This window comes from Erythrolamprus reginae, chromosome 1 (assembly GCF_031021105.1).
Source record: "Erythrolamprus reginae isolate rEryReg1 chromosome 1, rEryReg1.hap1, whole genome shotgun sequence".
NCBI lineage: Eukaryota > Metazoa > Chordata > Lepidosauria > Squamata > Dipsadidae > Erythrolamprus > Erythrolamprus reginae.
In genome coordinates, this window is record NC_091950.1 from 1,127,983 (window position 1) to 1,152,231 (window position 24,249).

Consider the following 24,249-nt stretch of genomic DNA (forward strand, 5'->3'; position numbering starts at 1 on the left):
ATGCCAATGCTCAAGGAGAAGGAGATCTGCCTGGTCTTCACTCAAATGATGAAATTCCATTTTCGTGCTTCTCCAAGGTTTGATTATATTTTCAACCTTTGGTCTAAAGCTGAAATAATTATCTTGTTTGATGATTCCAGTCTTTTTACAAATGTAATGGTGGTTATGTTTGCTTATAAAGAGAGGAGAAATGCATTATTTCTGAGAGTTTGGATCTTTACATCCAATTGGAAAGTGACTTCACTGAACTCTGAATACCTATCACAAGTTCTAAAGCCCTTCCATGGAGCTCTGCATTTTCAGGACCACACTGGGGATGTCTCCGAATTCAGCCATTTTCTCATGTCTTTAGACCCTTTGAACCCAAAAGGAGATTCCTTTCTCCCCCTCTGGTGGGAACAGGTCTTTGACTGTGAATTCCAGACCCCAGGAGAGATCTCTGAAACGGGGGCCAAACCATGCACTGGAAAGGAGAATTTGCAGAAAGTTCCACTGTATGTGTTTGAAACAAGCATGACAGGAGAAAGTTACAATATCTACAATGCCATTTATGCTGTGGCCCAGGCATTGCATGCACTGCGTGGATCAGGAACACGACTAGCCACAATGAGGATTTCAGATGTCCAATCCTGGCAGGTAATCCCCGGAGTTTCTTTTGGATCCAATCCACAGGAAGATCCCCATGTGTATTTCTTGAATTAAATATCTCTATCACATCTATCAATGCATCAAATTTGCATCATATCAGATTGAAACAGAATCTAATTTTAAAAAAACACATACCAAATGAAGTGTAATATTTTGTTGAAAAGGGGGAGAGTTGGGGAAGTGAAATAAACCAAACCAATTGTCCATGAGATTCATGCAGGAAAGACCTTCAAAGATCTTCAGACTTGGTCTGAGTTTCATAAAATGGTCATTCCAGGGAGAAAGCATCATTCCAGAGCAAAAGAGAATATCAAACAAGTTGGCAATTCTGCCAAGGGCTTCAACAGTCCTAGTGGTCATATTTGCAGAACCATCTCAATTCCCCCAGGATGTAGCCCGAATACTGCTTTTAAAAAACATAGTCAACTCAGTTAATTTTAACCTTGGTTTATGTTTCTATGTCTTGCCACACTGTGTGACTCATCCCATGTTCTAACTTTGCAATGATTTGCATGCTGTGTGAAAGTGACCTCTGTCAACTGTACCACACACCACAGGAACTCAACCTAGTTTGAAATTTATCAGATTTTTCTTTCCACCTCAAAGGATAAAGAATGGATCTCTCTGGGCAGTGAGACCAGGGCCAGCACTAGGAGGAAAACAGATTCTTAGAGAAGTGGGAGATTATTAGCAAAATAGAAACATAAAAGGAATGTTTTCCAATTGTCACATTCAAGGGCAACCTTGAAGTGTTTTATCAACATGTGTATTGCAACGTAACTGATACGTCTCCTTTATTAAGAGAGTAATAGTAATAGTAGAAGTTTAGTGAAGTATCTTGAAGTTTGGTCATGAATATTTATACTTACCTAATTTATTACTTTAGCATATGCATGAAAATATCATTTTATCCTCCTTTCCGAAATGCAAAATTTGAGTTCAGCCTTTTCTCTATCAGGGTTCCAAGTAACACCTCCGAGGCTTCAAGTTCCTCAAAGTTCCATTTTATTAGACATGTCCTATTGGCACATCTGGGAAACCCCAAATCCGAAAGCTTCCAGGTTTTCCTCACCCAAAAGAAAGTCAAAGTTCTATCCCCTGCACCCACAAGTCCATCCCGTGGCCCAATCAATTCACCTTCTCAACTGGAGACATCTCCCAGTTACTCCCATCTAGGTGCAGGCCAAATGCCCTTGACTCCCAGAGATAGGAATGTTCTTATGGCTAATCCTCCTCCCCTCTGTGCCATCCCCCTCCCATTTTACCAGGCACTCAATGTGGCCGTCCTGAAGCTCCAAAGGTAAAGAAGGCTTCCAGAGGTGACAAGCTCTTTCTGCCTTTCAGGCAATTCCTCCAATTCCTGGGTGTCTCTTTTCTTTCAGCTTCTTCCCTATTTGAAGAACGTCCAGTTCAACAACAGTGCTGGAGAGGAAGTCTCCTTCTCGGAAAATGGATTGGGGTCTGCTCGTTATGAGATTCTCAACTGGCTTTTCTTCCCTAATCAATCTTTTATCCCTGTGAAAATTGGGCGAATCGATCCCGGAGCTTCCCCAGGCCAGGATTTTACTATCAACTCTGATATGATCATCTGGGCCACAAAGGTGGAGTAGAGAGAAAGGTTCAGAAAAAGACTCTTTCTCTTTGGGGAATTTAGGGTGTCTTCCTCACTGAAAAAAATGTATTGCATCAGAAAATCGAACAGCTGTGGCTTGAAAATTGTGCTTTTCATGCCAAACAAATCTGATTTATGCCCTGGCCAATAAGAGTTAGATTTTGGGAACATAATTCTTGTCAAGGTGCAGGGTCCAATTACAGAAAACGAAAGTGAACTCTGAATCATTCCCGCTCAGAGGAGGACGTCCCTTTCCTTAGAAACATAGAAACATAGAAGATTGATGGCAGAAAAAGATCTCATGGTCCATCTAGTCTGCCCTTATACTATTTCCTCTATGTTATCTTAGGATGGATATATTAGGAGGGAAGAACTGAGTCTATGGGTTGGAAGCGACCATGCCAGGACTATCATCTTGGATCAGGGTGTGTCCTCAGCTAATGACACAAAAACCATTGAAGAACAGCAGTAGGGACTTCTGAAACTGTTCATCATTGAGTGGCGCTATCATGTTTCTATTAACTATCATTGGCTTAGCAACAGAGCTGCCATTAGGGAGCTAAAGAAAGGACTTCCTATATCTCTCCTCAAGATACAATTCCCAGCATCAATTGGTTTGGTGACAATGAGACTGGTCTGAAATCCTCAGGAACTCTTCATGTTTGATGTTACACTGTGGTGATCCATTTCTTCTAAAGACCTTCTGAAGATGGAGATGTCAATGTGAAAATCACTTTATGATGCATGATGAATGTATAGAGCAGGGATGGTGAACCTATAGCATGGGTGCTACAGGTGGCATGCAGAGCCATATGTGCTGGTATGTGAGCTGTTGCCTTAGCTCAGCTTCAATATGCATGTGTGTGCCAGCCAGCTGATTTTCGGCTTGCACAGAGGCTCTGGGAGGTGTTTTTGGCTTCCAGAGAGCCTCCTGGGGGAGGGAGGGCTGCAGGAAAGCCTTTGGAGCCTGGGGAAGGCAAAACACAAGCCTACTGGGTCCACCAGAAGTTGGAAAACAGGCCATTTCCAGCCTCCAGAGGGCCTCTGGGGTGTGGGAGAAGTTTATTTTCGCCCTCCCCAGGTATTGAATTATGGGTGTGGGCACTCATGCATGCACGATAGCATATGTGCATGCTCTTTCGGCACCCAAGTAATAAAAGGTTCACCATCACTGATAAAGAGCATCTCAAACATTTCTCTTTCCTCTTCTAGAAGGCTCCCTTTGCCAGGTGTGGCCTGAAGAGGTGCCAGACAGGAGAGAGAAGGAGAGTTCCAGAGGGCAAGCAGGTCTGCTGCTACCAGTGTGTCCCTTGTCCAGAAGGGACCATTTCTAATCAGACAGGTAGGACATAGTACAAATGTTAATAATAATAATAGTTTATTAGATTTGTATGTCACCCCTCTCCATAGATTCGGGGCGGCTCACAACAAAATAGTGACAGTTTAACAAATCTAATATTAAAAACATTCTAAAACCCAACATTGGAACCATACAACACAATCATACCATGCGTAAAATGTATAAGCCTGGAGGGTATCTCAGTTTCCCCATGCCTGGGGACATAAGTGGGTCTTTAGTAACTTACAAAAGGCAAGGAGGGTGGGGGCGGTTCTAATCTCCGGGAGAGTTGATTCCAGAGGGCCAAGGCTCTTCTGCCCAATTTCTTACATGGTGCAGTCGAGGCAGCAATTTGTAGATTTCCTGGTGTCCTTTCTGCTCCTGTCACATATGAATGGGAATATCAGCTAATGATCCTTCTGATGAATTCAGAGAGCATTGTGTTCATTTGTTTTACTTTTAGCATGTCTCTTCTCTCTGGAATATTAATCTTCCTGGAGACTTTCAGGCATATTGGAGAAATAGATTAACCAACCTGTGTTTGATGCCCCCTTTCTGCAATAGATCTCTGATTCCATGATGAGAGAAAGTGATTTGACATAGGGGAGATTTATTCTCCCAGCTCAGGGACCTCCCATTCCATATAGGTGTCCTTTATGCATGTCTGTGTCATCTTATGATCATCAGACACAGCAACAGACAACGTACCTAATCAGCAAATAGCAGGATCCTTAATAGACAAGTGTATAAATCTTCTTGGGCTTCCAGTTTGCTCTGGGGAGGAAAAATCAGATCCCAAATTCTCCCTGTGAAAGGAAAATACAAAATCATGCAAATTTTCAATGAATGGAGCAATTGAGGCTCATTTTGACTCTACAAGGATTTCCACTTTTTAGGCCAACCCAAGACTTGTTTGCATCATCAATATTTCATCACATATTTTAATTGCATACACCAGAAAGGAGTCACACTGGGATCCTGGGAGGGAAGGGGGAATAAAACTCATTGTGGATGACCTTGAAGTCCTAAGACAAAGATCTTGATTTTAGATGCAGCTCACTGTGAACCCTGCCTGGAAGACCAACATCCCAACAAGGACAAGGACCACTGCCTTGCCAAGAAGATCCACTTTCTTTCCTATCAAGAGACCCTGGGATACACTTTAGCTCTTCTGACTCTTTCTCTCTCTGTGAACACATTGGCAGTTCTAGCAATTTTCTTTAAGTATCGTGACACACCAATTGTCAAGGCCAACAACCGAAATCTCACCTACATCCTCCTGGTCTCCCTCCTGCTCTGCTTCCTCTGCTCCTTTCTCTTCATTGGTCGACCCAGGAAGTTCACTTGTCTTTTCCGACAATCTGCCTTTGCCATCGTATTTTCCCTTGCAGTTTCCTCTGTCTTGGCCAAAACTGTCATGGTGGTTCTGGCCTTCATAGCCACCAAGCCAGGGAACAGCACAAGGAAACTCTTAGGAAAACCACTGACCAACTCCATTGTCATAGCCTGTCCCCTGGTTCAAGCAGTTCTTTGTGCCACTTGGCTGGTAATCTCTCCCCCATTTCCCAACTTTGATTTCTACTCCTTGGTAGGAGAGGCCATCTCGGAATGTAATGAAGGCTCAGCTTCAATGTTTTACACTGTTCTTGGCTACCTGGGTTTCTTGGCCCTTGTCAGTTTCATAGTGGCCTTTCTGGCTAGGAAATTGCCTGACAGCTTCAATGAAGCTAAGTTCATTACTTTCAGCATGCTGGTCTTTTGCAGTGTTTGGATCACTTTCCTCCCCACCTACCTGAGCACCAAAGGGAAGTCCATGGTGGCCGTGGAGATCTTCTCCATCTTGACCTCTGGGGCTGGTCTATTGGTTTGCATTTTTTTCCCCAAGTGCTACATTATCCTACTAAGGCCCCATCTTAACTGTAGGGAAAATATGATCAGGAACAAAAATATGTAACTGCTGCAAATCTGGTAAACATTTTAATTTTTCTTTGTGGCCCATTTAATATCTTAAGACATTTCTAAAATATGCTGAGAGTTAAAGAGGAGCATGTCCATTAAACAACACCTTTTCAAATGCTCTAACTGGTCACCATAAGAATCACCTGATTGAGACGGACAGCTATAGAAATTGAATGAATAAGTAAAGGAATAACTAACTAAATAAAGCTGCTTTCACCAAAGCTGTTCTTTCTGAGCCAACTTAGGAAGTTCAAACTGCCCAAGGAGCTGCTGACACAGTTCTACAGAGGAATCATTGTTTCTGTCATCTGCACCTCTATAACTATCTGATTTGGTTGTGCAACACAACAAGACAGACACAGACATCAGAGAGTAATAAGAATTGCAAACAAAATTATTACTGCCAACAGGCCTTCTATTGAGGACCTGTGTACTACAGAAGTCAAAAAGAGGGCTTTGAAAATATATACTGACCCCCTCACATCCTGGACATAAATTATTTTAACTCCTACCCTCAAAACGTCGCTATATAGCAGTGCACACCAAGGCAACTAGATACAAGAACAGTTTGTTCCTGAATGCCATCACTCTGCTAAGCAAATAATTCCCTCACCACTGTCAAACTATTCAGTAAGGCTGCATTATTATTACTATTAGTCTTCTCATTGTTCCTATCACACATCTCCTCTCACTTATTTCCAGGTTGAATCTCTCTTTAGTCAGCTTTCATCTGTTGTTCCTCGTCTGGCCAGCTGGTGCACTGGAAAATAGTGTGACCCCCACCTCCTCTCTGTGGCAACCCCTTAAGTACCTGTATACTGCTATCATGCCCCCCCAGCCTTTCTTTTCACTAGACTATCCATGCCCAGCTCCTGCAACCTCTCTTCATATGTTTCTAGTCCCCTTATCATTTTGGTTGCTCTTTTCCAGAGTTTCTATGTCTTTTTTGAAGTGTGATGACCAGAACAGAATTGCAATACTCCAGGCAAGGTCTGACAAGGACAACCTTGCTGACAACCTTGTTGTCCAAAAAGTGGAGGAGGGAAATAGAGGATCAGCCATACTCACAAACAGAGAAGTGATTGAAGAAGTCAAAACTGTAGGAATGCTGGTTGAGAGTGACCACGTCATACTAAAATTCATCATATCCCAAACACAGACAAGTGAACACAACAACACCAAAGTCCCAGATTTTAGAAAAGCTGATTTCAATAAACTGAGAGAAAACCTTGGAAAGATCCCTTGGATGAAAATCCTACACAAGATGCCTGCCCAGGACAGCAGAATCCTGATGAGAAAGAAAAACATGAAATCCAGAAGGAAGCTAGCATGGCTACACAAAGACCTCACTAACAGACTGAAGGGGGGGGGGGGGGACAAATATAAAAAAAATGGAAAGATGGATACATAAGGAAGGCAGAATAGCAGCAGACAGCCAGAACCTGCAAAGAAAAAAATCAGGACAGCAAAGGCCCAGCAGCAGCAAAGGCCCAGAAGCAAAGACTTGCAGCAAAAGTCCAAGACAATGAAAAAAGTTTCTTCCAACACATCAACAACAAAAAAAGTTCAAGGAAACAGTTGGCACACTAAAAAGAGACGATGGCATACAAGTAACAGACAACAGAGACAAAGCAGAGCTATTTAACACATTCTTTGTATTAGGGTATAAAATTTTTCTTTGTTTTTCTTTCAACATACAATAAAACAACATGAGCAATAAAAACCACAGAATTAATGCTTAAAATAATAATAATAATAATAATAATTATTATTATTATTTAGTAGATTTGTATGCCGCCCCTCTCCGTAGACTCGGGGCAGCTCACAACAGTGATAAAAACAATACATAATGACAAATCTAATAATTAGAATCTAAAATAACAATAGTACATTTAAAAAGTCTAAAAAGCAAGGAACCCCAGTATAAAAAACATACATACAGTCATATCATGCACAAAAACTACATAGGCCGGGGGAGATGTCTCAATTCCCCCACGCTTGACAACAGATGTGGGTTTTAAGGAGTTTACGAAAGGCAAGGAGGGTGGGTGCAATTCTAATCTCTGGAGGGAGCTGATTCCAGAGGGTCAGAGCCGCCACAGAGAAGGCTCTTCCCCTGGGTCCCACCAGACAACATTGTTTAGTTGATGGGACCCAGAGAAGACCAGGTCTGTGGGACCTAACCGGCCGCTGGGATTTGTCTGGCAGAAGGCGGTCTCAAAGATATCCTGGTCTGGTGCCATGAAGGGCTTTATAGGTGATGACCAACACTTTGAATTATGACCGGAAACTGATCGGCAACCAATGCAGACTGCGGAGTGTTGGAGTAACATGGGCATATTTGGGAAATCCCATGATTGCTCTCGCAGCTGCATTCTGCACAATCTGAAGTTTCCAAACACTCTTCAAAGGTAGCCCCATGTAGAGAGCGTTACAGTAGTCGAACCTCGAGGTGATGAGGGCATGAGTGACTGTGAGCAGTGACTCCCGGTCCAAATAGGGCCACAACTGGTGCACCAGGTGAAGCTGGGCAAATGCCCCCCTCACCACAGATGAAAGATGTTCTCTAATGTGAGCTGTGGATTGAGGAGGACGCCCAAGTTGCAAACCCTCTTTGAGGGGGTCAATAATTTCCCCCCCCCCCAGGGTAATGGACGGACAGATGGAATTGTCCTTGGGAGGCAAAACCCATAGCCACTCCATCTTATCAGGGTTGAGCTTGAGTCTGTTGACACCCATCCAGGCCCCAACAGCCTCCAGACACTGGCACATCACTTCCACTGCTTCGTTGACTGGACATGGGGTAGAGATGTAAAGCTGGGTATCATCAGCGTACTGATGATACCTCACCCCATGCCCTTGGATGATCTTACCCAGTGGTTTCATGTAGATATTAAATAGCAGGGGGGAAAGGACTGACCCCTGAGGCACCCCACAAGGGAGAGACCTCGGAGTCGACCTCTGACCCCCCACTAACACTGACTGTGACCGACCAGAGTGGTAGGAGGAGAACCACTGAAGAACAGTTCCTCCCACTCCCAACCCCTCCAGTAGGCGTAGAAGAATACCATGGTCGATGGTATCGAAAGCCACTGAGAGGTCAAGAAGCAGCAGGACAGAGGATAAACCTCTGTCCCGGGCCCGCCAGAGATCATCCATCAATGTGACCAAAGCAGTTTCCGTGCTGTAACCGGGCCTGAAACTGTTGAGGACCTAGATAATCGGCTTCTTCCAAGGACCATTGGAGCTGGAGTGCCACCACCATCTCAGCAACCTTCCCCATAAAGGGAAGGTTGTAGACTGGATGATAGTTATTAAGTACGTCTGGGTCCAGGGAAGGCTTCTTGTAGGAGGGGGCGCACAAGTGCCTCCTTGTAGGGAGCCAGAAAGGACCCCCTCCCCTTTCGCCAGACAATGTTGACTAGCAGGACCAGGGGGGGGGCTTCTCTGTGGCAGCCCTTGCTCTCTGGAACCAACTGCCGTTGGAGATCCACATTGCCCCACACCCTCCTGGCCTTAAAACTGTGGCCTTGCTAGCAGGCCTGGAGCCATTGAGCTATAACACTCTGCTCTGGCCTAGAAATGGTGAATGTTTTTAATGATAGGGATTTTATTGTTTTATATATATGGTTTTATTGTGTAAGCTGCCCAGGGTCCATTTTAAACATAAATGAATGAATGAATGAATGAATGAATGAATGAATGAATGAATGAATGAATGAATAAATAAATAAATAAATAAATTAATAAATAAATAAATAAATAAATAAATAAATAAATCTAACAATTAATGTGATTGCGCAGACCTAGTAGGGTACAACTGGTTGTGAAGTGCTACCATGCCGGAACCACCTGCTACCGCACGAATCCCAGTGACCGATAAGGTCCCACAGAGTTTATTTATTTATTTATTAGATTTGTATGCCTTCTACAAGTTGGCCTTATCTGGGTCCCGTCGACTAAACAATGTTGTTTGGCGGGCCCCAGGGGAAGAGCCTTCTCTGTGGCGACCCCGGCCCTCTGGAATCAACTCCCCCCGGAGATTAGAACTGCCCCCACCCTCCTTGTCTTTTGTAAATTACTCAAGACCCATCTATACCGCCAGGCATGGGGGAGTTGAGACACCTTTCCCCCAGGCTTTTTAAAAAATATTTATGTTTGGGTATGTATGTGTTGTTTGCTTTTTAAACATGACAGGGTTTCTATATGCTTTTTTAATATTAGATTTGTTTTCGCTAGAATATTGTTTTTATTATTGTTGTGAGCTGCCCCGAGTCTTCGAAGAGGGGCGGCATACAAATCTAATAAATAAAATAAAATAAAATCAATGCCCCTTTAGCACCATTCTATTTTAACATGCTATGCTACAAGCCAAACTCCAACTTGTGTGCAGATGTTCATTTTCATGGAGTCAAAAATTCAAGCTCACTTTGACTCTCAAGTCCATCTGCTTTGTGGACTGGAAATAACAGACACAAACATACCAATAGCAATAGCATTTAGACTTATATACCGCTTCACAGGGCTTTACAGCCCTCTATAAGCGGTTTAGAGAGTCAGCACATGTCCCCAGCAATCTCTGTGTTCCTTTTGCCAACCCTGGAAGGATGGAAGGCTGAATCAACCATGAGACTACTGAGATTCGATCTGCCAAATTGCTGGCAACTGGAGATCAGCAAGAGTAGTGTGCAGTCCTGCACTCTAACCACTGCACCACTGTTTTCCCCAATCTGGCATGCAAACAAAATCTGTTACTAAGAGAACCATTGTTTTCCCCTGCAATTATCAGAAGAGCAGTAATGCTTAAGGTGTCCTCTGGGGATTTCAACCCACAAAAACCTTCCAAGGTAAAACCAGCTTTTAAAATATGCTCTGAGTTCTCCTAGCAGTTGCCCTTGGTTTTCCCTGTGGTCACAGTCAAAAGAAAGCTACGAAGAAGCATGGTGGGTATAAATTTGCCCTGGGGGCGTCCAGATGCTCTCTAGTGTGCTGATGCTCTGGTGACATTTCTAGTGCTTCAGCTTCTGCACAAACCTTGAGGAAGGAGAGAAGAATGGCTGTGTTGATGCTGATGCTGCTCTTCTGGTGCCTGGCTCCAATTTCTGCTAAGAGGAGACAAACTGTTTGTGTGATGAGGAATTTATTCCAGCCTTCACTAAAATGGAACTACTATAGGCCTGGGGATCTCATTATTGGTGGGAATTTGCCCCTGGGAAACGTTGCCTCTTCCAGCATCCCAGACTTTCAAGAAGACCCATTCCTGCTTTCTGATGAACAGTTGTAAGTTCCACCTGCTTAGATAAGATGTAGATTATTCTTTGCTGAGTGACTCTTTTCACAAACATCTGGTGATGTTTGCACTATCCCAGTGTAATTCAGATTTTTGTGCTATTCTCAATAAATAGAGGTCATAAAATAGGCTACAATTCTCAATCTTTCCAGAACTCTTCATCAGGAAGATGATACATCACATCAAGAGTCAGGAGGGACAACATCTTAGAAAGAGAGCTGCCCTAATGAAAAAGTTGACCTAATATAAATTTGGACAGGAAGACAGAGTAGAAAACTCAAAGAGAACCCTTTTCCAGAGAGGGATACTGTAAATAACCCAAACTCTGTGTTGAAACCAGTAGGGCTCATGAAGAAGGACCTTCAGGAAATCTATTCTGTGACTCCCACTGGAGTCTTGTGCTCAGCAATGGATGTGTGTCCTGAAGAAGCTGCTCCAAGAGAGAACAAAAATGATTAATGATTAAGGTGCTAGAGGAACAATTTGGAAGGATTAGAACTAGTGGGTCAAAGGAAGAAGGATGGAAGATAGAGGAGTATATAATGCTCTGTACTTTGTAATGACTAGTCTAGTGAAGAGAAGACAAGGGGAGACATGATAGCAGTGTTCCAATACTATAGAAGAAAGGAGGCTGTCAACCTATTCTCCAAAGCACCTGAAGGCCAGAAAAGGAATACGGGATGGAAACTGATCAAGGTGAGATCCAACCTAGAAATAAGGAGAATTTTTTTGATAGTGAGAACAATCAACCAATGGAACCAAGTTGCCAGCACTGAAATCCGAGGAGGAAGGTGGGAGAAGACAAACAATATACCAACACAGGTAGACTTTCTGGTAATGGGTTTTTTAAATTTTTTGGCTTACTGTAGCATCCTGCCCAAGTACTACCAGCAGTTCCTGGCCTTGGCTTTTGCGGTCATCGAGGTCAACAAAGACTTTGTTCTCCTCTCCAATGTCACCCTGGGCTTACACATATATCACAATTACCAGACTGAGAGGAAGATTTCCTTCAATAGCCTCTCTGTGCTCTCCTCACGACACCAGATGGTTCCAGGTTACAAATGTGACAGGCAGGGCCCTCTGCTCTCTGTCATCGGAGGACTCAACTCCATGTCCTCAAAGCTGATGGCCTCCATCTTCAGCATCTACAAGGTCCCACAGGTAAGACGCCTCCTTTAGATACAGTTATGGAACAGACAGACAAGAGAAGTTCAGGCAGAAGCCAAGAATGATATACATAAGATATATTTATTGGTTATTGAAAGGGATGTCCATCTGACGCTTCTATGTTGGTTGAGGCAGGCAGGATTCCCTTGAGTACCATTTGTTGGGGGTCTAGGGAAAGGGAGGGCTTTGCCTTCTCTTTCTGCTCAAGATCCCCATATATAATTGGGGGGGGGCACTGTGGGACACAGAATGCAGGACTTGATGGGCTTTGGCCTCTTATGTTCTTATGTTATGTTTGTAAATCACCTTGATTCACCATGGGTGAGCAGCACCCATATACATTTTCCAGATAGATAGATAGGTAGATAGATAGATAGATAGATAGATAGATAGATAGATAGATAGATGATAGATAGATAGATAGATAGATAGATAGATTATTCCAGGGAGAAAGGTAATGTAATAATGCTGAAATGTTGAACCTGCTGATGGGCTGCTAATTTATTTTCTTGTTTTCTGACCTGGAATTAAATGTAGGACCCAGAAATGAATAATCAAGGCTCAGTGCAGTATTCATTTACTTAACATTGTGCACTGAAGGAGTTCTCTCCAGAAAAGAATGGGAAGGACCCCTAAAAATGCAGTCATATTTATAGATTTTGGGAAACAAGTGATAAAATGATACTGTCATATGTACATATAGGTAACAGACGATACAAATAGGGATATTCAGAACATTAGCAAACCTCAAGTTACTTCCCTGTCCTTCTATGTTACTGTTGTCAACAACTTTTGTCTTAAGAGAAACTTTATCAGTAAGGTTGCTGTAGAAATTATGATAAAGGGACTGAGGACAAAACACTTCAAGGTTGCTAGACATTCCTTCTAAGTTTCTATCTTCCTAAGTTTCTACTTTCCTAAGTTGTTGTTGTTGTTGTTGTTGTTGTTGTTGTTGTTGTTGTTATTATTATTATTATTATTATTATTATTATTATTATTATTTATAAGATTTGTATGCCGCCCCTCTCCGTAGTTGCTTCCACTCTTCTAAGGAGGCCACACAGAATTGAGTCAGCCTGATTTTGGGGGATAGAAACCACACAATGGGGACCCCTAAAGTCACCACAATACTTTGCATTAAAATGACTCTCATTTTCTCCAGCTGGGCCTTGCCTTTGAGTTCACTGAATGGGACAGAAGACTTTATCCTTCCTTCTTCCAGATTAATCCCAAGAAATTCCCTCAGTATGTGGGTCTGGTCCAGCTGCTTCTGTATTTCCAGTGGAACTGGGTTGGGCTCATGGCCTCTGAAGATGAGAGCGGAGAACATTTCATCTCATCTCTGGTGCCAATACTCAAAGAGAAGGAGATCTGCCTGGACTTCACTGAAATGTTGTCACTGAAAAATCTTGACTTAACAGTGGAGAAATTCATTTCCAAAGGATGGCCCAAAGCGGAAGTGATTGTTCACTTTGGAGACTGCCCCAGTATTTCAAGTTTACTGGCAGTTCTCCGTGTTTACAGACAATATGAAAAGACATCGCTTCAGAAGGTTTGGGTCCTAACTTCCCACTGCAAAATTACTGTGATTGGAAGACTAAGGTTATCAAAAACTCTTAAGTTCTTGCATGGGGCTTTGCATTTTATGGACCGTACTGGTGATATCAAAGAATTTGGTCATTTTATCCTGTCTTTAGACCCTTCGAGCCCACAAAAGCACCTATTTCTCACACAATGGTGGCAAGTGGTTTTTCAATGCTGGATCCCAAAAGGAGATAAAATTTCTGCAAGAACATGTACAGGAAAAGAGAATTTACAGATGGTGCAAGATTTCATTTTTGAAAGGAGCATGACAGGCAAAAGTTACAATATCTACAATGCTGTATATGCTGTGGCGCATGCATTACATGTAATGTATGAATCAGACACACATTCAGCCATGAAGAGGCTTGGAAAGAAGATCTCAAATGTCCAGTTATGGCAGGTAATCTCTGTTACTTTTTACCCAGTGCAGAGATTCCTAGAGAGGAAGCTTCCAATACACATTTCTGATTAAATATCTCTATGCTATCTTATCATTGTATGGTATCTGAGAACAAATCAAAGCATTAATTATTAAAAGAAATAATGCAAATCAAGGATAACATTTTTTGAAAATGGGCAGAGGAAGAAGACAAGAGAAAGTCCTGATAGGTCTTCCAGAATTGGCCGAGTTTCAGGAGGTGACCATTCCAAGCAGGACATATCAGCCCAGTACAAGTTGACAATGCATGAAGCCAAAGTGGGCATTAACTGTGAGAGGGACTTGGAGTCTTAGTGGACAACAAATTAAATATGAGTGAAGAGTGTGCAGAGGCAGCCAAAAAAGTCTTCAGAGAGGGGCGGCATACAAATCCAAATAATAAATAATAAATAAATAATAAAAAAGCCAATGCAATCCTAAAATCTTCCAGGGGAAGAGTCTTCTCTGTGGTGGCCCCGACCCTCTAGAATCAACTTCCCCCAGAGATTAGGACTGCCCCCACCCTCCTTGCCTTTCGCAAACTCCTCAAAACCCACCTCTGCCGTATCTTCAAAACCAAAACCCACCTCTGCCATCAGGCATGGGGAAATTGATTCCCCTGGGCCCTTTCCACTTTATATATGGTCTGCATGAGATGTAAGATTGTTTTTATGTTAAGGGTTTTAAACTGTTTTTTAAATATTGGATTTGTACTGGGGGTTTTTCTTCTTGTGAGCCACTCCAAGTCCTCATACAAATCTAATTAATAATAATAATAATAATAATAATAATAATAATAATAATAAATGAATAAATAAATAAAATTGCATTAACAACAGGGATACAACCAAGATCAAGTGAGGAATTACCATCACTCTGTAAAGCCTTAGTAAGACCACACCTGGAGTATTGCATTCAGTTTTGGTCACCACACTATACAAAAGATGTTGAGACTCCAGAAAGAGGGCAGAGAAGAGCAACCAGGGTGATCAGGGGACTGGACACTGAAACATAAGAAGAGCAGTTACAGGAACTGGGCATGGCCAGAATAGCAAAGAGAAGGACCAGGGGAGACATGATGGCCGTGTTCCAATATTTGAGGGGCTGCCACAGAGAGGAGGGGGTCAAGTTAATTTCCAAAGCACCTGAAGGCCAAACAAGAAACAATGAATAGAAACTGAAGAAGGAAAGATTCAACCTAGAAATAAGGAGACATTTTCTGACAGTGAGATCAGCGGAACAGAAGTTGCCTCCAGAAGTTGTGGGAGCTTCATCATTGGATCTCTTAATCAAGAAGACATTGGACTGTTATCTGTCAGAAATGGTGAAGGATCTCCTGCTTGGCCAGGGGTGGGTGGGGTTGGACTAGATTAGCTACAAAGTCCCTTTCAACAGATTAATAATTTGTTAATTTGGCATATTTTTAAAATAACTGAAGTTTCCTTGGTAGCTACTCAGAATCCAAACTGTAAAGAGATTATTATTTATTAGATTTGTATGCCGCCCCTCCCTTGGTTTATGTTTCCATGTCTTGGCATCCTCTCTGACCCCACTTCATTTGCAGAATTTGCTACCTCTTATACTGTTCATCTTGTGTGAAAGCAACCTCAGACAGTCTCAGCGCATAAAATAAAATAGACATCAAAGACTAAATGTTCCAGTTGTCTGGACAGTGAAGTGTCAATAGTGGCACTTCCTTCCACTTGATCTCAATTGACCAGATCTGGTTCCTGCATTCTGCTCTCTTTGACCATTAGCTAGAGAAAGTCAGTGCAAATTTACACCGTTGTGGGTAGAAGTTATTTCATAACTCCTAGAATAGAATTAGCTGGAGGGGACCTTGGAGATCCTCTAGTCCAGCCCCCTGCTGATGCAAGAGAACCTGCACCATTTCAGATAACTGAATGTCTAGTTTTTTCATTTTTTTTCCTTTTTTTTACATATATTTATCACAAAGATGCCATTTCATTTTCTCAATAATAATCAGTGATGGGCTACCAAAATTTGTACTACCACATTGTGGGCGTGGCTTATGCATTTTGTTCCAACATCTTTCAGTGCAAATTGGGTGCTCTGGGGTGGAGCTCCATTTTCGCTACCCCACTGCGTCCTTCCCCCCATCCGGGCAGTAGCCTACTCCTGATTATCTACTATATAAAGTGTATGTACACACACAGAAGCACAGCTCTTCTAAAATTATACACATTTAACCTCATTTACTGGGATAAGAAAAACATACCCAGAGCCCAGAAGGGAAAAAAATAAAAATAAAATCAAAATTTTTCTACTGGTTCTGCATACCTGACTGTACCTGTGGGAGCCGATCACCGATAATAATACAATATGCTATATATATATATTATATTTCATTAATACAATCATATTTATTGAAAATAATCAATTCCTTTCCCATGTATAATTGAACATTCTTTCAACATTCTCGGATTTAATGTCCACCTTGTTCTTTCTCTCTGTCCTTTCCATGTCATTGTTATCAGATTGTGGTCTGCCCAAATCTTCGTTGCAGTATCTATTGTCTGCATCTTAGTTAACAATTCTGCTGTCACCCACATCCTATCTATTCTGGGCCTATGTGAATAGAAAGGATATTGTTTTTCTTTCAGTTATCTTCTCCATGCACCTTGCAGACTCAACTCCTCTGTCATCATAGAAAATACTTTTGGAAGAGTTCTTGTCAATGTCGTGTTCGATTTTATTTTTATTTATTTGTTTGTTTGTTTCATCGAGTACATAATGGTAGTATACAAAGATATAACAATGTTTATATATATATGATATTGGTACTAGTAATAGAGAAACATTAGGACAGGGACAGTAGGCACACTGGTGCAATTATGCACACCCCTTACTGACCTCTTAGGAATCGGGTGAGGTCAACAGTGGAGGGTAAAGTTAAAGGGTAAAGATTTTATAGATTTATAGTCCAATTCCTTGTCTACTATTGCATTAAAATCTCCCAGTACTCATATATCCTCATATTAATATTCTATTATTAATTTCCCAATTTCCCATAGAATTCTTCTTGGTTGTCATTTGGTGCATAGATTGCTACTAATAATATTTTCTTCATACAGTGTTCCCTCGATTTTTGTGGGGGTTACGTTCCAAGACCTCCCGCGAAAATTGATTTTCCGCAAAGTAGCGTTGCGGAAGTAAAAACACCATATGCGCATGCGCACCCGTTTTCCATGGCTGCACAAGGGCTTGAAGTTGGAGGCTGGCAAAGATTGTTTTTAATGTCAGCCACCCACCCAGCGCCTCCGGCCTCCTCGCTGCTACCCCCCGCCCGCCCGATTCGCCCCTCTCACCGGCTTTCTTGGGGCACGAGTCCTCCTGCAGCAGTGCTGGAGGCTACGGCTTCTCGGCCTCCTCATTTGGCCGCTAGCTGCTCTGAGTGCTTTGAGAATGCCCGCCCCACCCCTCTTGTAGTCCCTTGGCTGAGAGCACTTTCGTCCCAGCTGTCAGCGAGGGGGCTGCAGGAGGCGGGACAGGCGTTCTCACAGAGAGCAACAGACAGAGCGAGATGGAAAGGAGAGAGGGAGAAAGAGAGAAAGAGCAAGAGGGGGGAGAGTGGAAGGTAGAGAGAGAGAGAGAGAGAAATGATAGAAAAAAGGGGAGGAAAAAAGAGAAATGAGAAAATGATTGAAGCAGAGAATGACAGGAAAGAGAGAGAGAAGTGACTCTTGACTCATTCATTCATTCTTCTATGTCACTCAGTCCCAACACTTTTAACCCATAAATTACCATCTCCCATCCCCTTAATTACCATTTCCCCTTCCCATTACTGTACCTCTACCTGTACATTGAATAAGACACTTAGTCATCCTAAGTTATAAATGATAATTATTTATTTACATTTTTTGGGGGGGGGGGTTATTTGCAAAAAATATTAGCATAACTAGGATAACTCGGGATCTTCTTCTATCACCATTTCATCGGGCACTTCTACAATGGACGCTGAAGGTGATGGTGTGACAGACCTCTTGGTTTTCGTGACAAACATAGTTATGGGCAGTTGTTGGCGCAGTTTCTTTTTCTGGGCTAACATGGCTCTGTATGGTGCAATGGTGTTGTCAAAGGAGGCCTTAAAGTGTATAGAGCGAGTCATGTTGGGATCCCAAAGTTCCACCATGCGTTGGAGATGTGCAGCAGCTCTGTGCAGTTCTGCAAGCCGCTCAAGCGTTAGGCCAACATCTTCTTCTTCCTCAGCTTGTTCAGCTTCCTCTTCTTCCTCTTCTTCACTCGCTGACCTGGTCAGCTCCTCCAGATCTTTGTCTGTCAGCGGTAGGCCATGCTCATCAAGCAAACCATTGACTTCATCTGGTGTCATGTCAACGAAGCCTTCTCCACTCAGTGCCTGTGCCAGCTTCACAGATTTCTGGACTGCAGCATGTTGAATTTCTTCGGGAGCAAATCCCTTGTAATCATGTACCACTTCTGGCCACAATTTCTTCCAGCAGGCATTCATTGTCTGTGACTTCATATCCATTAAGGCATTCTGAATGTTCTTCAGACACGATGCGATCGTGTACTGATGCCAGTAGCCCTTCAATGTGAAGTTTTCATCAGCGTCCATTGCTTCCACGAGGCTTCCAAGGGAATTGCGTGTGTACAGTGCCTTAAATGCACGGATAATACCTTGATCCATCGGCTGGATAAGCAATGTGGTGTTTGGTGGCAAGAATTCGACTTGTACCCCAGCATGTTCATGTGCCAGGTCATCATGGCCTCCAGCATTGTCCATTAGGAGAAGCACTTTGAAATTGAGTCCTTTGCCAGCGAAATAATCCTTCACCTGTGGGATGAAGCACTGATGAAACCAGTCCCGCGTGAGGGCTTTTGTAATCCATGCTTTAGGATTATGCATCCAGTACACTGGCAATGCATTCTTATTTCTGTTCTTGAGGGCTCTTGGATTTCGTGACTTATAAATTAGCCCTGGCTTCATCAAAAAGCCTGCTGCATTCCCACACATGATCAAAGTTACCCGATCTTTTTGGGCCTTAAAACCAGGGGGTTTGGCTTCATCTTGAATCAAGAAAGTCCGTGAAGGCATCCTCTTCCAGAACAGGCCTGTTTCGTCCATGTTGAACATCTGTTCTGGAAGGTAGGCCCCTTCTTCAATTAGGTCTTTAAACGTGCCATGGACCTACTGCTTGGCTGCACCTGTATCTGCTGAGGCAGCTTCTCCATGCAATGATACACTCCTCATGCCATAGCGCCGTTGAAATTTATCGAACCACCCTTTGCTTGCTGTGAATGTGGATGGGGCCGAAGAAGCAGTAGATGTTGATGGCTGGGGGTCTTCAGAGTCATCAGCACCTTCACCAGCACCTTCTTTCCCCTCATCTGCAGAGAATGACAGGAAAGGGAGAGAGAAGTGACTCTTGATTGAAAGCATACAGTATGGTAAAAGCACTTAAATAATGACAGAATAAAAAAACCCAGCCCTCACCTGTGTTTGACAATGGTTCTTTTCCCTCATCTGCATCGCCTCCTTCTGTGTTTGCAAGACGGGTGTAGAGTTGCTGTGCCTTTGTCCGTATGGTGTTGGTATCCAAAGCAATGCTCTTTTTATGGCAGTCTTGTACCCACACGGACAAAGCAAAGACCCGCCCCGAGTCTTCGGAGAGGGGCGGCATACAAATCTAAGTAATAAATAAATAAATAAATAAAGCAGCTTCCATTTTCATAAGGCGTTTGTTTCTAGGCGTCACCATTCTTTTTGCAGCCTTGTTGAATGTTATCAGAGAAGTTTGCCTTATCTTCTTTTCATCTTTCTGAATGTATCGCACACTCGATTCGTTGATCCCATAATGCCGACCAACATCTGCATAAGAGCATCCCTCTTTTAGCATGTCCAAAAGTTCAATTTTCTCCTTAATTGTCAGCATCTTCCTGCTCTTTTTAGCGTCGCTGCCTCCGCTCCGCGTGCAACGTTTAGGAGCCATCTTCCAACAAGTTTTAACAAGTTGCAAAAGTTCCAAAGCACGCTGGGATAACACCACTGATTGGCCGAGATTTCTGTCCATCAGCATTGTCGGGCAAAATTTTTGCGATGACAACGCTGATTGGCTGAGATTTCAGTGCATCAGCGTTGTTGGGCAAACTTTTTGCGATGGGAAAGCTGATTGGCCGAGATTTCGGCCAATCAGCAATGGCAGACCTAAGTTTGGTGATGACGTATGATGTCATCGGGCGGGAAAAACCGTGGTATAGAAAAAAAAACCGCGGACTATTTTTTAATTAATATTTTTTGAAAAACTGTGGTAAAGCCGTTTCGCGAAGATTGAACCCACGAAAATCGAGGGATCACTGTATATCTGTTCTGACTGTATCTTTTTCTTTACAGAGAGCACAACTCCTCTTTTGTCTGTCAATGATGTATAGAGTTTCCCCAATTTTACCTGATCTAAAAACATATGGTTTTTTTAATATGTGCTTCCTGTAAAAAATAATCTCAAATTTTAGTTTTCCAGTCTATGAAGTATTATCGCCAAATTTAGTCCATTTATATTTATCAAAATTACTTTTATTTCTTCTTCCAAAACTTCACTTGTTTAAAGTTTTAGTTGCTCTATTCACTCTTATCTCTCTTTATTCTTTTATCTCTTTGCCTCGAGCTCTTTCTCTCAATTTTTTCCCCTCTTTTTCTTTGTTCATCTCTTTTGATTGCTTTTCCTTCTCCTCTTGGCTTCTAACCTGCCCTTCCTCTTTCATTTTCTCTATCTCTTCCATTCCAAAATTTTGTTCATAGAATTGCTCTGCCTATTCCAGCGTATCTAGTCTATATCTCAATTCTTGCCAATTCAACATTATTCCTTCTGGAATCAACCATCTGAAGGGGTTTTTTTCTTTCAGCTTCTTCCCTATTTGAGAAATGTCCACTTCAACAACAATGCTGGAGATGAAATCTCCTTCTCAGAAAATGGACTGGGGTCTCCTCGTTATGACCTTCTCAACTGGATTCACCTCCCCAACTTCTCTTTTGTCCCCATCCAAGTTGGACAGATAGATCCTGGGGCTCCCCAAGGCCAGGATTTCACCATTAACCCCAATGCAATTGTCTGGGCCACCAAGGTGAGCAGGGAGTAAACCTTGTCCATTCAAGGAAGAAGGAGATGGAGACAATCCTTCTAATTAGAAAACAGGTCTATGGAGTCAGAAAAATGGCAGCTATATTAAGGAGTGACCAGAGTGACCCCTCAGTTTTCAAAGACGCACATGCGGAAAGGAAACCTGGAAGTCCAGCAGATATCCAGCAGATAGCTAGAAGATATGAGCAATGGATCAGTCACACAAACCAGATACATTAAAGTGTATAAATAGTGTTGACTTTAGCAAATATCTTAATCAAGTAGAACAGTCCAGACATGCACAGTCAAATCAGTCAATATCTCTCAATAACAAGATAGTATAACAACCCTTACTCGTACTGCTTTACAAATACATAAACTATCAGCAAACACACAGTTCTTACTACAGCAGTCACAATGAATCAGCACTAACAGAGTAATACAGAGAATCAGAGAGAAATGCAGAGAATCAGAGAATTAGCAGACAGAAGGAACGACGCTTTTTGCTCCCTCTTATGGTAACCTGCAACACTACATCTTAAAGCTAAAGTGCTTCAAAAAATACAAGCATTCATTGTCGGCTTGTTTATACAATGCTCAAAAACAAAATAAATGGATCATTCAGAGAACCCATCCTAGATCTGAATGAATGAAGTATTCTCATTGAATCTTGTTCTGTACAAAGTTGAATGTGCTGACAGCATGTGAAATTGATTATCAATCAGTGTTGCTTCCTAAGTGGACAGTTTGCATTCATAGAAGTTTGATTTACTTGGAGTTATATTGCATTGTTTAAGTGTTCCCTTTATTTTTTTGGAGCAGTTTATATTGCCAAACCCAACTGTTATGTGCAGAGCACTAACAAGCTATAGTGGAAAATAAAACGCTTAGCATGTAACCTATTTAAGCTGTGATTGGTTTCAGGTCCATGAAAGCATTTCTCTTTTCTCTTCTAGAAGGTGCCCTTTGCCAGGTGTGGCCTGAAGAGGTGCCAGGCAGGGGAGAGGAGAAGAGTTCCAGAGGGAGAGCCGGTTTGCTGCTACCAATGTGACCCTTGTCCAGAAGGGACCATTTCTAATCAGACAGGTAGAACAAATTGTCTAATAAACATCTTACAGGATCAAGGACACCATTCATATTTTAGTCTGTTATTTTGGGGTTAAGTTGATATGAATCTAAGCATTCAGTTTTCAATAGAACTTCTCAGTAGAAATGTTACCTTATGGATCTCAACTCTCTTGCCCTCACAGGCCTCGTTTTCCAGTCCTTAGCAGTCGAATTCAGGGCATAGTTTAGTAGTGCTTACCTCCCATTCTCAATGTTGAGAGAAAACAAACTGGAAAACAAAACAAGAGCCAGAGTGGCGCACTGCAGGACACTGAAACCGACTATAGATCTCTAGGTCAGCAGTTCAAATCTCATCACCAGCTCAAGATTGACTCAGCCGTCCATCCCTCTGTTCTGCCTGACTGGACTCAGACAATGCGTAATAATCCAAGGAAAATAAATCAAACACACACATGCTCTGCTAATCAGCAAACTTGTATTGAATAAACAAAAAAGGGTTCCTCAAAACAGTTCTTAGTGTCCGAAAACAATGATAGTTCAAGGCTTACTTCAGCCGCATACAAAAATACAGGGAAAAACAAACAGACAACCTGGAATGAGCAAAGACATTTCAGGAGTCCTTTTGAATCTTTGAAGCAAACAGCAAGTCCCAGAGTTTTCACCTCCCACTTGTCTGAAAAAGCTGGGCTGAAAACTCCAAAGGCACGGAACAGAAACTTCAGAGCAGGAACCACAAAATAACACAGATAAACAGCCACAGTTTGCCTTGGCCTTTGTTCCCTTTTATCCCTTTAGCCCTCATTAAGGGAACCACACCCAGCCCTCAGTATAAGAACCACACACAGCCCAGGTGCTACTATGATGACTTGTAATACTCCTTCAGTCGATCCCTTCTCTGCATAGCTCTTCGGTTACGCAGATCAATATATTGATCTGCAGAAGAATCCAGGGACGAAAGACTGTCTGAGGGACTGCATGCCAAATCCCCTGGGCTGTCTGCTGAATTTTGCGTACCAGTAGCCTCGTCCTCCTGGCTGGCTGCCACGTCTTCCTGGCTGTCAGCCAGGCATTCACATTCACTTTGTGCTGCGTCTCTCCCATCTGTGGGAGCAACGGCTGGCCCAGGCCCAAACACAACACCTTCCGAGGTGGGTCAAATGAGGACCCAGATTGTGGGGGCAAGAGGCTGGCTCTGTTAAAATTGTGCTCTTGCTTACTTGTTGTAAGTTGCCCTGAGTCTAAGGAGAAGGGCGGCATAAAAATTGAATAAATAAATAAAATAAATAAATAAACTACCAATCATTTCCTGAAGGAGAGGAACGTGATGTTCAACCTTCATTTTTTTAATTATTTAGGGTTTGCTTCTTTTGTCAGCACTTACAAACTCCCAGGAAATTGTTAGACCTTTTAAACAAAGTGGAGATACTTATCCCTCAAAAATTCTGAATCGTCGCAGGTAAAATACAGAGAAGTTGAGTGAAAGATCTCTCAGGCATTAATACCTCTAAATCTTTTTTTTTCCTTTTCTCTGACCTGTAATCAGTTTCTCTGAAAAATCACTTCTAATCAGTAAAAGAGATTTTATCCTGTTAACATATACTAGAGTATGTTTACCTACCTACCTACCTACCTACCTACCTATCTATCTATCTATCTATTCAATTGTTTATGCCGTCCTACTCCTTAGAGACTCAGGGTGGCTTACAACATGTTAGCAATAGCACTTTTTAACAGAGCCAGCCTATTACCCCCAGTATCCACGTCCTCATTTGACCCACCTTGGAAAGATGGATGGCTGAGTCAACCTTGAGTCATTGATGAGATTTGAACCACTGACCTGCAGATCTATCAGTCAGCTTTAGTGGTCTGCAGTACTGCACTCTACCCAGTGCGCCATTTCGGCTCATAATGTTAATATTAATGTTCTCATTTTGTGATCTTTCCTGCATATATCAAGTGTTAACGTGCACACAGACAACAGTTAATGTACACACAGAGATACAAAGGAAAAGGTGCATGGTATCAGGCCAGATTACTTGGGGGACCGCTTTCTGCCCTATGAGTCCC

General features: G+C 42.5%; 1 protein-coding gene across 1 annotated transcript; it reads left to right on the top strand.

Moving 5' to 3' along the window:
* On the top strand, positions 1 to 22,405 carry LOC139158156 (vomeronasal type-2 receptor 26-like). Its single transcript, XM_070735575.1, has 9 exons — positions 1 to 636; positions 2,031 to 2,249; positions 3,473 to 3,602; positions 4,649 to 5,549; positions 11,718 to 12,009; positions 13,178 to 13,567; positions 20,900 to 21,118; positions 22,071 to 22,200; positions 22,365 to 22,405. The coding sequence occupies exons 1-9, from the start codon at positions 1 to 3 to the stop codon at positions 22,403 to 22,405; spliced, it is 2,958 nt and encodes a 985-aa protein (XP_070591676.1).
* The last annotated feature ends 1,844 nt before the right edge of the window (positions 22,406 to 24,249 follow it).